Source organism: the organism of the source record quoted next, unplaced genomic scaffold (genome assembly GCF_019419815.1).
Source record: "Pyrus x bretschneideri cultivar Hongxiangsu unplaced genomic scaffold, Pyrus_bretschneideri_v1 Contig12, whole genome shotgun sequence".
NCBI classification, from domain to species: Eukaryota; Viridiplantae; Streptophyta; class Magnoliopsida; order Rosales; family Rosaceae; genus Pyrus; species Pyrus x bretschneideri.
Window position 1 is genome coordinate 4,894,613 of NW_025999413.1, and position 12,996 is coordinate 4,907,608.

The 12,996-nt window shown below is 40.4% G+C and overlaps 4 protein-coding genes across 4 annotated transcripts; 3 read left to right on the forward strand and 1 right to left on the reverse strand.

Moving 5' to 3' along the window:
* Nucleotides 1-186: 186 nt before the first annotated feature.
* On the forward strand, nucleotides 187-3,534 carry LOC103947845 (pentatricopeptide repeat-containing protein At1g73710). Its single transcript, XM_009358812.3, has one exon. The coding sequence runs from the start codon at nucleotides 348-350 to the stop codon at nucleotides 3,369-3,371; it is 3,024 nt and encodes a 1,007-aa protein (XP_009357087.1). The 5' UTR covers nucleotides 187-347; the 3' UTR covers nucleotides 3,372-3,534.
* Nucleotides 3,535-3,564: 30 nt separating this feature from the next.
* Nucleotides 3,565-5,590, reverse strand: LOC103947846 (pentatricopeptide repeat-containing protein At1g03540). Its single transcript, XM_009358813.3, has one exon. The coding sequence runs from the start codon at nucleotides 5,510-5,512 to the stop codon at nucleotides 3,626-3,628; it is 1,887 nt and encodes a 628-aa protein (XP_009357088.2). The 5' UTR covers nucleotides 5,513-5,590; the 3' UTR covers nucleotides 3,565-3,625.
* A 1,310-nt stretch (nucleotides 5,591-6,900) lies between these two features.
* Nucleotides 6,901-7,527, forward strand: LOC103947847. Its single transcript, XM_009358815.3, has one exon. It carries the CDS (start codon nucleotides 6,993-6,995, stop codon nucleotides 7,197-7,199), a length of 207 nt encoding a protein of 68 aa, XP_009357090.1. The 5' UTR covers nucleotides 6,901-6,992; the 3' UTR covers nucleotides 7,200-7,527.
* A 1,952-nt stretch (nucleotides 7,528-9,479) lies between these two features.
* On the forward strand, nucleotides 9,480-12,893 carry LOC103947848 (H/ACA ribonucleoprotein complex non-core subunit NAF1-like). Its single transcript, XM_009358816.3, has 3 exons — nucleotides 9,480-10,582; nucleotides 11,175-11,252; nucleotides 11,450-12,893. The coding sequence occupies exons 1-3, from the start codon at nucleotides 9,659-9,661 to the stop codon at nucleotides 12,671-12,673; spliced, it is 2,226 nt and encodes a 741-aa protein (XP_009357091.2). The 5' UTR covers nucleotides 9,480-9,658; the 3' UTR covers nucleotides 12,674-12,893.
* The last annotated feature ends 103 nt before the right edge of the window (nucleotides 12,894-12,996 follow it).

The following is a 12,996-nucleotide window of genomic DNA, read 5'->3' on the forward strand; positions in this document are numbered from 1 at the left end:
TATTAAGCGGGTGTATACCGTGTTATCCTATCCGACCGGTTAAATTAATCTAGCGCTTATTTAGTACGAGTAAACGTCAAACACCCGAATCCGTATAACTAATCTTATCCGATCCTTTATCCGATCTGCCAAATAGGGCCTTAGGCAGGTATCAAATGCTTTTTCAAAAAACTTGTAAGTGAATTTGTAATGAAAGTTTCAGAATATGTGGTCGGTTTTAGCCCCGAGGCTCATCTGGTTCCTACATGAGAGGACAAAGTTGCAGGGGGAAAAACCCTAATAACACACTCTGAGCTGAAAAAACCGGCGAGCCCCCACCGCCGAAGAGTCCGAGTAGAAAGCAGGCAATGATGCTCCACAGCCAGAGTTACAGCCCCATGGAATTAGGCCAAGAAAGTTTCCAGGGCTTAATTCACAGCCGCACTTTTTCACCAAGTAAGCTTCGAAACCCCCATCAATATCCTTTCAGAGCTAGGGCTTTTCTAGAATTTAGCTTATCCAATTCTCCGAATGTCGAAAACATTGGGAATTCACGAGCTCAGAAGCAGAATTTGAGAGGTTCTAGGGTTTTGGTAGGGTTTAAGCTTCAGTGTCATTCTAAATCGTTGGTTTTGCCCACGAAAGTTTCTTCTGTTAATGGTAAGAAGAAGGGGTATGGAGGCATGTTGCCTTCGATTTTACGGTCTATAGAGTCCGAAAACGATGTTGAAAAGACCCTTAATTCGTTAGGTGAAAATTTGAATCCGAAAGAACAGACTGTGATTCTCAAGGAACAAAAGAGCTGGGAAAGGGTTTTGCGCGTTTTCGAGTGGTTCAAGTCACAGAAAGAGTATGTTCCCAATGTAATACATTATAATGTGGTGCTTCGGAAACTGGGTAGGGCTCAGAAGTGGGATGAATTGAGGCTTTGTTGGATTGAAATGGCGAAAAGGGGTGTTCTGCCAACGAACAACACATATGCAATGCTCGTTGATGTGTATGGGAAAGCAGGCCTTGTGAAGGAAGCGCTTTTGTGGATTAAGCACATGAAACTGAGGGGAATGTTTCCGGATGATGTTACTATGAATACAGTTGTTCGGGCATTGAAGGATGCAGGAGAGTTTGATAGGGCAGACAAGTTTTATAAGGATTGGTGTACTGGGAAGGTTGAGCTCGATGAGCTTGATTTGGATTCTATGGGTGACTCTGTGAATGGTTCTGACTCAGAGCCTATTAGTTTTAAGCACTTCTTGTCCACTGAACTTTTCAAGACAGGTGGGAGAATTCCCACGTCAAAGATTACGACCTCATTGGATACACAGAACTCTGATCGAAAACCACGACAGGCATCTACATATAATGCTTTGATTGATTTGTACGGGAAGGCAGGGCGTCTTGATGATGCTGCTAATGTGTTTGGAGAAATGATGAAGTCTGGGGTGCCAATGGATGTTATAACTTTCAACACTATGATCTTTACTTGTGGAAGTCATGGTCATTTGTTGGAAGCGGAAACTTTGCTTGGTAAGATGGAAGAAAGGGGAATTTCTCCTGACACAAGAACTTATAACATTTTTCTATCTCTGTATGCTGATGTGGGGAACATTGATGCTGCTCTGAACTGTTATACAAAGATCAGAGAGGTGGGTCTTTCCCCAGACATCGTATCTCACAGGACTATTCTTCATGTGTTATGTGAGAGAAACATGGTCCGAGAAGTGGAGACTGTGATTCGGGATATGGAGAAATCTGGTGTGCGCGTCGATGAGCATTCTGTTCCTGGTGTCATCAAGATGTATATTAACGAAGGACAGCTTGTTCGGGCAAAGTTGTTTTACGAGAAATGTCAGTTGATTGGTGAGCTGTCATCAAAGACATGTGCAGCAATTATAGATGCATATGCTGAAAAGAGATTTTGGACTGAAGCTGAGGCGGTATTCTATAGGAAGAAAGACTTGGTGAGACAGAAGAAGGATGTTGTGGAGTATAACGTCATGATCAAAGCTTATGGCAAGGCAAAGCTTTATGATAAAGCTTTTTCTCTCTTCAAGGGCATGAGAAATCATGGGACTTGGCCCGATAACTGCACATATAATTCTCTCATTCAGATGTTCTCAGGAGGTGATTTAGTGGACCAGGCAAGGGATGTTTTAACAGAAATGCGGGAAATGGGTTTTAAGCCACACTCTCTAGCCTTCTCTGCTCTAATTGCATGCTGCGCTCGCCTTGGCCAGCTTTCTGATGCAGTTGATGTGTACCAAGACTTGGTAAATTCAGGGGTCAAACCAAATGAATTTGTATATGGTTCTTTGATCAACGGATTTGTAGAAACTGGCAGAGTTGAGGAAGCATTAAAGTATTTTCGGCACATGGAAGAATCTGGGATTTCTGCAAATCAAATAATTCTTACTTCCCTCATAAAGGCATATGGTAAGGTGGACTCCCTTGATGGAGCGAAAGTACTCTATGAGAAGTTGAAAGATCTAGAGGGTGCCCGAGATATTGTTGCATCTAACAGCATGATCGATCTCTATGCAGATCGTGGGATGGTGACTGAAGCTGAATTGGTTTTTGAAAAACTGAGAGCCAAGGGTTGGGCAAATGAGATAACATATGCGACCATGATATATCTTTACAAGAGTGTGGGCATGCTTGATGAAGCCATTGATATAGCAGAGGAAATGAAACTGTCAGGTCTAGTGAGGGACTGCGGTTCATTTAACAAGGTAATGTCATGTTATGCCATTAATGGGCAGCTACGAGAATGTGGCGAATTATTGCATGAGATGGTAACTCGGAAACTCTTGCCAGACATCGGGACTTTTAAAGTATTATTCACGATATTGAAAAAAGGTGTTTCAGTTGAAGCCGTAACGCAGTTAGAGTCATCCTACCATGAAGGGAAACCTTACTCTAGGCAAGCGATCATCACCTCTGTCTTCTCTATGGTGGGTATGCATGCTTTGGCGCTCGAATCCTGTGAAAAATTCACAAAAGCTGATGTAAAGCTTGATTCTTTTCTCTATAATGTTGCAATACATGCTTATGGGGCGGCTGGGGAGATCGACAAGGCTTTGAACATGTTCATGAGAATGCAAGATGAAAACTTGGAACCAGACATTGTAACGTATATTAACTTAGTACGTTGCTATGGAAAAGCTGGTATGCTTGAAGGTGTGAAGCGAATATACAGCCAGCTGAAATATGAAGAGACAGAGCCAAATCATTCCTTGTACAAAGCCGTTCTTGATGCCTATACAGATGCCAACAGGCATGACCTTGCCAAATTGGTTAGCCAAGAGATGAGATACGCCTTCTACTCAGACCAGCAGACGGTTTCCGAAACTAAAGACGAGTCTGATGAGGCAACTTCAGAGCTAGAGGATTTGTAATTATTTTGATGTGATAAACTCCATGCGGTGTTACACTGTACAGAAACACATTTGTTCATGCATCTAATACTGTATCGTATAAATGTACCAGGTTCGACGGAACATGTACTGTATTTCCCATTTGTTAAATTAAATATCAATAATATTCCAACACTAAGCGCAATTCTCTTATCCGATTTAGTAGGGAAAAATGGGAACCATTCAAATTTCATGGATTGCAATGAAGAACATGTATTGACTTTCAGATAATACCCCTACACAACAGGAAATTTGATTCTACTACGAATTTCCACATCTCCGACATGGAGATTAGAACCCAATTTACCGTTGGATTCAATCCAGCTCTTAGCCGGCATCTTTTTAACCCCTCTCTGTTGCATTATCCTCCCAATCTCCGAGGCGTCATTCCATCGGCCTACTTTTCTATACACATTAGCTAGAAGAACGTAACTCAGATGGTAGTCCGGTTCTAGTTCTATCATTTTCTTCGCTATGCGCTCTGAGGTAGCAAGGTTCAAACAGGTTGTGCTAGCACCTAGAAGAACTGCCCAAAGAGACGAATCGTTCCTGCAATCTGCATTCTGTATCAAATTCTCAGCTTCTTCCAGTAGCCCCGCACGGCCTAGAAGATCAACCATACAACAATAATGTTCAATGCCAGGTTTAATCCCGTACTCTTTTGTCATCGCAATAAAGTTGCTTCGTCCTTGGTCAACCAAACCTGCATGACTACAAGCAAAAAGAACCCCTATAAAGCTGATATAATCCGGCCTAATCCCATCGTTAATCATCTCATCAAATATTTTAAGAGCTTCTTCACCTCCCCCATTCTGAGCAAACCCACAAATCATGGAGTTCCATGTTATCAAATTCCTAACTGGCATCTTCACAAAAACTCTACGGGCAAAATCTATGTTGCCACACTTTGCGTAAAGATTAACTAAAGCTGATTCTACAATAACATCTCTCCAACCACAACTTCTCACATACTGGCAGTGAACCTCTTTCCCGTGTTGTACAGCTGCCAAACCTGCGCACGCACGAAGGACAGTTCCAAAACTGTAGAGGTCGGTCTCTTCCATTTCCCTGAAATGCTTAACGACAGATTCAAAGTCTCCAGCTTGACAGTACACCCCTAGTAATGCAGACCAAGAAACTGAGTTCTTCTTTGACATCCTATCAAAAACACGCCGAGCATTCTCTACTGACCCACATTTTCCATACATGTCAACCAAGCTACTCTCAACAACCACATTCCCATAAAGTCCATATGTAATGACCTTAGCATGCACTTCTCTACCTTGCCTCAGCCTCCCCAAGTTGCCACAAGCAGTCAATACCGTCCCAAACGTAAAACCATCCGGCGACAACCCATGATTTCTCTGCATCAAATAAAAGAACCCCAATGCTTCCTCAAACAAATCGCTTCTTGTGAAGGCAGAAATAACCGATGTCCAGCATATAGCACCTGGTTCAGACATTTCATCAAACAGCCGGCGTGCATCTTCCGACCTATAATTCCTCCCGTACATGTATATCAAAGCACTAACAATCACATCATTCGAATCGAACCCACGCCGGAAAACAACTCCGTGAAAGCACAGGCCAAGCCTCAAGTCCCCAACCTCCGAACAAGCTTTAACCACAGCAGACAAAGTGAAGGCATTTGGCTCAATCCCAAATTTCAACATCTCCCAAAACATTTCAATCGAATTTCCAGGCTTTCCAGCCCGAACGTACCCGGTGATCATCGACGTCCAAGAAATCACATCCTTAACAAAAAGACCATCAAACACTCTCCGAGTCTCCGACATATTCGGAACCAACTTGAAATACAGAGCAAGCAAGCTGTTCCCAACGAACCGATCGGTTTCAAGGCCGGACTTAACGACATGGGCATGTACTTGGAGGCCATGGTTGAATGAAACAGCTTTGGTGCAAGTCTGTAAGAGCGAAGCGTAAAGGATCGGTTTGAGGGTGATTTCGCCGGAATCAATGGAGTTGAGGACCCTAATCGCATCGGAGAGTAAGCCCAACTTGCAGAGTTGGAGGATTTTGGATTGTTTGGATGATGGGGTTTTGGTATTTTGAAGATTGAAGGAGGTGAGAGAGCTGCAATGGCGTTTGAAGACGAGCTTCATGAAAAAATGGGGACGACCGGCGAAAACGAACTTTTGAAATATATAGCCGTTTGAAAACTCTATTCGCCCATTGATTGAGCATGTCGGGATTGAGTTCATTCATTAAATAATCCGGATCATTAAAATTTGATCTAACAGTTACAAATAGAGACTCTTTAAATGTTATAATAATTGTAACCGTTTGATCAAATTTTAATGGTTCGGATCATTTAATGAGTGAGTTCAGTTCCTTTGGGTCCGAATGAGATCCGGTTCCTTTTTAAAATAGCTTAAAGGACTTTTGTTAAAAATATTTTTAGAACTAATTTTTGATAAAAATGGCAATAAATTTAAAAATACACTTAATGTGCTTCCTCCATTTGCATATCTCCAATCTTTTGAAGTCGAACATAAGATAATGTATATACATATATTAGTGTACCTACTTAATAAGTCAATTATAATTAAGTATCAGACTCGATATTGATCAGAATCGAACATAAAAATTTTCACTTATAAAAAGCAAAAAAATAAAATAAAATAAAAATAAACATCACTCGACTTAAACGTCAATGATAACAAAAAAATTTAGTACGACAGCAATTTTCCACATAAGTGTAAAATGTGTTATTCTATCACCATCTTTGTCACTTGGTTAAATTGATTTTATAACGAAAGTTATAAATGCAATTTGATGACACCATAAAATTAAAATGGACATCATCTTTTAGTTGTGAGTTGCTACATTTGACCTAATAAGTCATTTAATTGAAAGGATGGATCATTTGACGCATTAATAATGTTTCCAACCGCCACATGTGTAAAGTCAATTTTCCTTTCCAATTTTCTCAGTAGCCAAACAGAAGTTAACTCCATTTTTTTCCCACTTGGAAGTTGGAAGACAGATGGCCGTTGGATTTTCAAGGATTTGACCATTTAACTCGGCCAACCGAAAGAGTAATTTTTCGGTGTACCCGGCACACCAAATTTTTTTGGTGTACCCTCACTCATAATGGTGAGGGTGCACCAAAAAAATTTGGTACACCCTCACTTTTTGTACACCAAAAAAATTTTAATGAGTGAGGGTACACCTAAAAATTTTTCCAACCGAAAGACCTACTAACTGCCACCCACATATTCACCGTCTGACCCAATACTAATCACCAGATCATCGTCAGGCCACCACATGTACGGCCAAGATCTCATCTCCCATCACTCCCAGCCAGCTGGCAAAAATATACTGGCCTTGTTGCATGATCCATAATGCTTAAACGCCGAACTACTCTATTCCCCCAAAACCTAACGATCCATCATCCCCTACTCATCCAACGGTCAAAAACGACGCAATGCCAATAAAACTTGCTCGATGTATAACTTGTCTGATGCGTATATAAACAAATGTTAATTTCTTATTTTTCACCTCCAAAGCCAACATCTCACATTTTTGTTCTCTCTTCAGAAGTTTGTTAAAAAGCGAAACCAAAACCGAAACTGAAAGAGGATGGTGGTGTTTTGTTTTCTGGTGGATCAGAAGAGGCAAGTGCAGGGGAGCAAGCCGGCGGCGGGAATATGCTCGCGGTGCGGCGGAGGAGCGAGCGTGGCGGACATGAAGACCGCTACAAGATTCTGCTACGTCCCGTTTTATTGGAAATCTTGGAAAGCAATCATATGTACTTTCTGTGGAGCTATTCTTCGATCTTACCGATAGATTATTGGCTATTTTGCATGTTTCTCCTAGCAAAAGGGGTAATTCGTACTCTCTTGCTTGTTATGGTTGCTTTGCATCAAACTTACACATCATGGATAGCTAGCTAGTAAGGTCTTTAATTTAAGGGAACTTTAACGAAAAACTCCTGGTACTGTTCACTTTAGTGAAAAACCACATTTTTGTACTAAAAAGTCAATCATGTACTATTCACTTTACCCTTTATTTTGTCATTTTCGTTAAAACTCAAAGTTTTCAATCATTTTTCATTAGTTTTTCCTTAATTTAATGATTATTTTGATGGATATCCATAATTATTTTATTTTTCATATCTTTTATTTTGTGTTATCCACGTTTCTCAGTTCAATTCTCGTCAAATGCCGCTTAAACTTCTTGTTTTAGAGACAGTTTACTTACGCCTAGTGCAATGCGTCGGACTCAACTCAGCCTAATGACTATAATTGCGAGAATTAACCCAATGCGATACCTATAAGCAAATCTTTATTTGGTTAATTTTTTTCTTTTTATGTTTTATTGCATCTCTGTATTTATATTTGGTTTGCGGGTGGTTGCGTTCATGGTGTGGAATTTAAGTAGAGAGAGAGGTGAAGGCAGGCCGGTTGGAACTTGGAAGTCGACACATTCAAATTCGGCCAAACGAAATGAAGGCAAAGTTTGGTGTTAGGTTGGGGGGTGAAAATAAAACCATAAACCTTGTGCTACTCACTCACATGGCCTCTCATTTTCAGCGTAATCTGGCTCCTTCTGTATGCAATAAATACCATGCAAGATATTTTTTGGTGTGCTGTGAACACGGCCCAGTACACTAATTATCATATTATAAGTTATTGGATACTTGACAAATTTTTTCCAATCATTTGTATTTTGATACTTGGTATAATTGACTGTGTTTCTGACACGTTAAAAAACTTCTCCAAATATATAAGTAAAGGAAAATGTATACTAATCTTTTGACTTTTGATAGTGGGTAAGTGTCTTGAGACTCCATAAAACAGTTGCAAAGGTATAGGCGCTCCGGTTTAATAATGCGTTGTCATATTGATAAAACTTGCACATAATAATGTATTATTGGACAAAAACATCACATGACAATAGATTCGTTCGGTACATTTTAAATAAGGCATCGCAAAATGAAAATGGGTGTAATCAATGATGCAAGATTGTTTCATGGAATATACAAGCATGAAGTTGGAAAGAGCAATGATGGGGAGACTATTTATTTTAAATTATATTTTGTAAATCATATGACGTGTTTGTGGATGGTGGAAGTATTACTTAAATATTAATTAACGTGCTTATTTTCTATTGGTGACACATTACATGGTTTCAATTTGATCTAAAAAGTTGGTTTTCGGTGGGGGTTTAGATAAAACGACGCCTTATAAAGAAAATTGATCATGCAAGTTGTGGATGGAATCAAATGGATATGAAGAAAATTGATTCTACACTTGCACTTGATTTTAATGTAAATTGGATCTCATCCTTTGAGAAGTTTAGTATTGAGTTGTCGTGCTCTTATGCATTAAAGTTAGTTTTGTGAAATTCGACATATTTATAGTGAAATGAATTTTCTTACTAAGATTTGGCTTGTTTGGGTTATCATGCAATTTGAGTCTAGTCTTTTTAAGCAAGCCCTCCTTCTTGTTGCTGGTTGTTAGTTGCATATATAATTGAGGTCTTGTGGCTCTATGATGTTCTTATGTAAGTAATCTTTTATTTTCCTTCGAATTTATGCCCCGTTGTCAATAAAAAGAAAGAAAATTGCTTCAGTGGAGGCCTTCTTTTTTGTAGGGCAAACTGATTATACTAATAAAGTATAAAATATTGATTCTACAAATAGTTAAACTAATTTTACTAATAAAGAATACCAACTGATTCTACATATAATTTTGAAAGTGCTCTTGCAACAATGGTCAGAAAACGATTGGGCTAATAGTAGGGGGTGTAAATTCGTTGACGTTTATACTAGATAAACTTTGTTAAATAACAAGTATATCAGGAACATGAATTGAAATTTCAAAATTCTAGTTTGTTCGTTTTTGGATTTGGTTTGTTCGGATTTAAACTTTTGTCTCTCCATAAAGTAACTCAAAACTAGTGAAATTTTATGAAATATAAGTTATGTTTTTGTGTCTTTAGATAGAGGTCTCATTCTTTAACCCATATTTTAATCTAGGACTGGCTTTTTACGAAACCATGAAACGTTGTCGTATGAGCTCCTTCAAAATTTTAATTTTCGTTTAAATAACTAATATACCGAACACTCCGCCATCTTTATATTCTCGTCTGAAAAATGTTCAAAACCCTAGCTAGGGTTTAAGCGCACCTGACCGTTTCCAATCCAAAACCCCAAAATCTATAAATTCGCTCTGCTTTTCAGTTCCCATGGATTTTCACTCGCCTATTTTCCCCACCCAATTCCTTCTTTCGTACGCTCGCAGATGGTAGGGCTCATCCCTCAGCTAACACTCGAAGACCTCGAACGAGCTTCAAAGCCCAAGAATTTAAAGGACCCGCCCGACCCCGTTGATCCCCGAGACTTGTCGGTTGCAGATTCGTTCTTGGATTTTGATTCCATAGAGGATTGGTTCAAGAATATTCCGAGTTCTGATATGGCCGAAACAGGGCAGGTTAAGGCTGATGCTGTTGAAGCAGAGTATATTGCAGGTGGGTTCGAGCCGGCAGGTGGTGGGTCTGTGCCGATTGATTGTGGGTCTGGTTGTGTGGTGAAGTTGGAGGGTCAACTGTTGGAGAATTCGGGTTGTTCGATTGCGGAAGAGTTGGGAAAGGTTAATTTGCTTGGAGGGTGTGAAGAAAGTTCGGTTCTTGATGGTCGGAATGGTGTGAAGAGTGAAACAGTGACGCGTGATATCGTGGAAATGGAACCGGTGAGTAATGAGAATGAGAGTGAGGTTTCAAAGTCGAAGTTCGAAGGCGAAAATGGGGTGGGGAGTGAAATGGTGAGTGGGAATGGTGGGAAGAGTGGAGCAGGGAATAGTGAGTCCGAGAGTGAAAGCTCGGAGTCTGAGAGTGAGAGTTCGGAGTCATCATCGTCGAGTGGGAGCTCTAGTGATGATGACAGCAGTGATGATGATGAAAAGGAAAACAGGAAAGGGAAAATGAATGTGGAGGTGGAGGAGAGGGACGAGGGTGGTGAAATGGAAGAAGGTGAGATAAGGGATGCTGATGGAAGGGAGAAGGAAGATACGACATTCGATAAAGATAATGAAATTTTTGATGATGAAGGTGAAGATGAAGATGAATTGGTTGCTTGGACCGATGCTGAAACTTTTGATGAGGGAGACGGCGATGAGGATGATCTTGGAGATCTGAAAGGACCCATTAGGTCCAAGAATGAGCTTGAGGTAAAAATTAAAAAAAAGGAATTGTTCGATTCTCTCTTGCTTTGGAGAAATTAATGGATTTGTGCATATTTCAATTGATAAGCTGCTATGAACAATTGGTGAGAGGTAGACATAGAGTCCCTATTTGGTTTTGTTAGGTCGTCACTGATAGGCTTAGGTGAGGAGTACAGGTTTATTTCGTTTTAGTGCAAATAAGATAGCCAACCTCAACTATTATGGTGGAGGCTTTTCCGACTTTGGTTTGGGATCGGGGAAAAGAAAGGGTACTTAGGATCATCTTTAAGCAAGCAAGAAAGTCGTATTCTGGATTTTCGGTATTTTGGTCTGATATATAGAATACCCTTTAGTGAATTAAGTAGCTTGTTTGGTTACTCTGGAATTGTTAACGCATGACAAAAAATCAACTTTTTCTGAAGGTGCATTACTTGCAAATCCTTGGTGGAATTAGCTTTCTATATTTCTGTTTGCCATTTTCTTGATTCTTTGATATCTTAAAACATGCAATGCTTGCAAAACCTTTAGTGAAATTAGCTTTCTGGAGTATATATTACTGCTTCAAAATAGCTTGACAGGATTGTTTTGAATTTTGCAGGTGCTTCCCCCAATTCCTCCAGTGGAGGTGACCTTGCAACCACATCATCAGATGCAACCTGTGGGAGCTGTCTTATCGGTAAGCTCATAATGATGTGAAGCCTATTTTTTTTATCTTGATTGTGCAAGTAAGCCTATATCGGAACTTGAACTTCATCAATCTCTGGTGTCGTTGAAAATTTAGAATCTAGGTGACACTCCAGAAGGTGCATATTGTGATTTGTGGTATTGATGCCTGCAATTACATCAGTTTGATGACAATTTGAATTTTTACAGGTTCTTGGTACCCAAGTCATTGTAGAAGGGGTCGAGAAGCACAACCCTCTAAACGAGGGTTCAATTTTGTGGATAACCGAAAGCAGATCTCCGTTGGGGTTGATAGATGAAATCTTTGGACCTGTGATACAGCCTTATTATGTGGTGCGATACAATTCAGAAAGTGAAATCCCTAGTGGAATACAAGCGGGCATTTTTATCTCTTTTGTTCCGGAGTTTGCAGATCATGTGCTGAATAACAAGGATGTGTACAAAAAGGGTTATGATGCATCTGGTGCAAATGATGAAGAGATATTTGATGAGGCAGAATTTTCAGATGATGAGAAAGAGGCTGAATACAGGAGGATGCAAAAAATGTCAAAGAGGGGAATGAGTGACCAAAATGCTGGCAACAAGAAATACGACAGAAAGAAGGGTAAAAATAAGCCGGAACCTTGGAATAGTGGTCAACCTTCACCCCAGAAAGCACCAACGGATGCAGGTCAGCAACCTCCCAATCAACACCATCTTCATTTCTCTCCAGGTGCACCATCTTCTTCTGCAGTATCACAAGGATTGGCTAGTGGGACTGGATTAGTTCCACCATTTCCAGCTCCTACACTGCCTGCTGGTATCAACGCAACTTCAAATGGACTGTGGACAAAGGGAACGCCGTTTCAACCACAAAATACATCCTTCCCTAATGGATTTCTAAATAATAGTTTGCCATGTCTTCCACAGTATAATCCTCAATATCCGTATCAAATGTCTATTCCAAACAGAATGCCGTTGTATCAGCAGGCAGGTGCTGTCCTACCAGGTCAACAGTCGAATGTCTTTACAGGACCCGTATATTCACAAGGGATGGTGGGTCAACACGGCTTCAATCAGGAAGCATTTGGGATAGGTTTACAGGGCCAACCCATTCCAGGCCAACAATTCAATGCCTTTGCAGGACCCATGTATCCACAGGGGCTGGTGGGTCAACTTGGTTTCAACCAAAACGCATTCGGGATGGGTTTACAGGGCCAACCTACTCACCCGATGTTCAATGCAGAACAAGGAATGCCGTCGAATGGATTACGTGCTGAACAGAACCATAATATGCCACAACCTGCTGGAAATGCAGGCAACTTGGACAGCCGGCAATTTAGTCAGGGCGCATCTTCTAATCGTGGAAGGAGACCCTCCCATCGTGGGGGTCGTCATTTTGGAAGGGGAAGAGGTAGGCAGCACTCGAGGTGAAAGTTACGGCATGCTCTGCTGCACCAAGCACACTGCAGTTACAAATAGGCTTTGAAAAGAAAATTTCTTGGCTTTTTGTATTCGGTTTTTATCGTTTTTATATGGAAGAACAGATGGTGAACATGTTCCCCATTTAAAATGCCACATCCGCCTTGGTTGCGGTTAATTTTGAACATTGGCAAATTTTGGTTTAGTAAAAACGTAGAAAATTTTCGGTTAATCCTTTCAAGCGTACTCATTTTGTTGTGAAGTGGAAGCAAACTTTCAAGCCCCAAATTAATGAGAAAAATGGAACGAGTTCATCGTCAGATAGTGTCTCAATT

Coding starts and splice junctions, on each gene's coding strand:
- LOC103947848 (XM_009358816.3), top strand. CDS start 9,659: ATGGTAGGGCTCATCCCTCAGCTAACACTCGAAGACCTCGAACGAGCT. Junction 10,583..11,174: donor GGTCCAAGAATGAGCTTGAG/GTAAAAATTAAA, acceptor TGAATTTTGCAG/GTGCTTCCCCCAATTCCTCC. Junction 11,253..11,449: donor CTGTGGGAGCTGTCTTATCG/GTAAGCTCATAA, acceptor GAATTTTTACAG/GTTCTTGGTACCCAAGTCAT.
- LOC103947847 (XM_009358815.3), top strand. CDS start 6,993: ATGGTGGTGTTTTGTTTTCTGGTGGATCAGAAGAGGCAAGTGCAGGGG.
- LOC103947845 (XM_009358812.3), top strand. CDS start 348: ATGATGCTCCACAGCCAGAGTTACAGCCCCATGGAATTAGGCCAAGAA.
- LOC103947846 (XM_009358813.3), bottom strand. CDS start 5,512: ATGAAGCTCGTCTTCAAACGCCATTGCAGCTCTCTCACCTCCTTCAAT.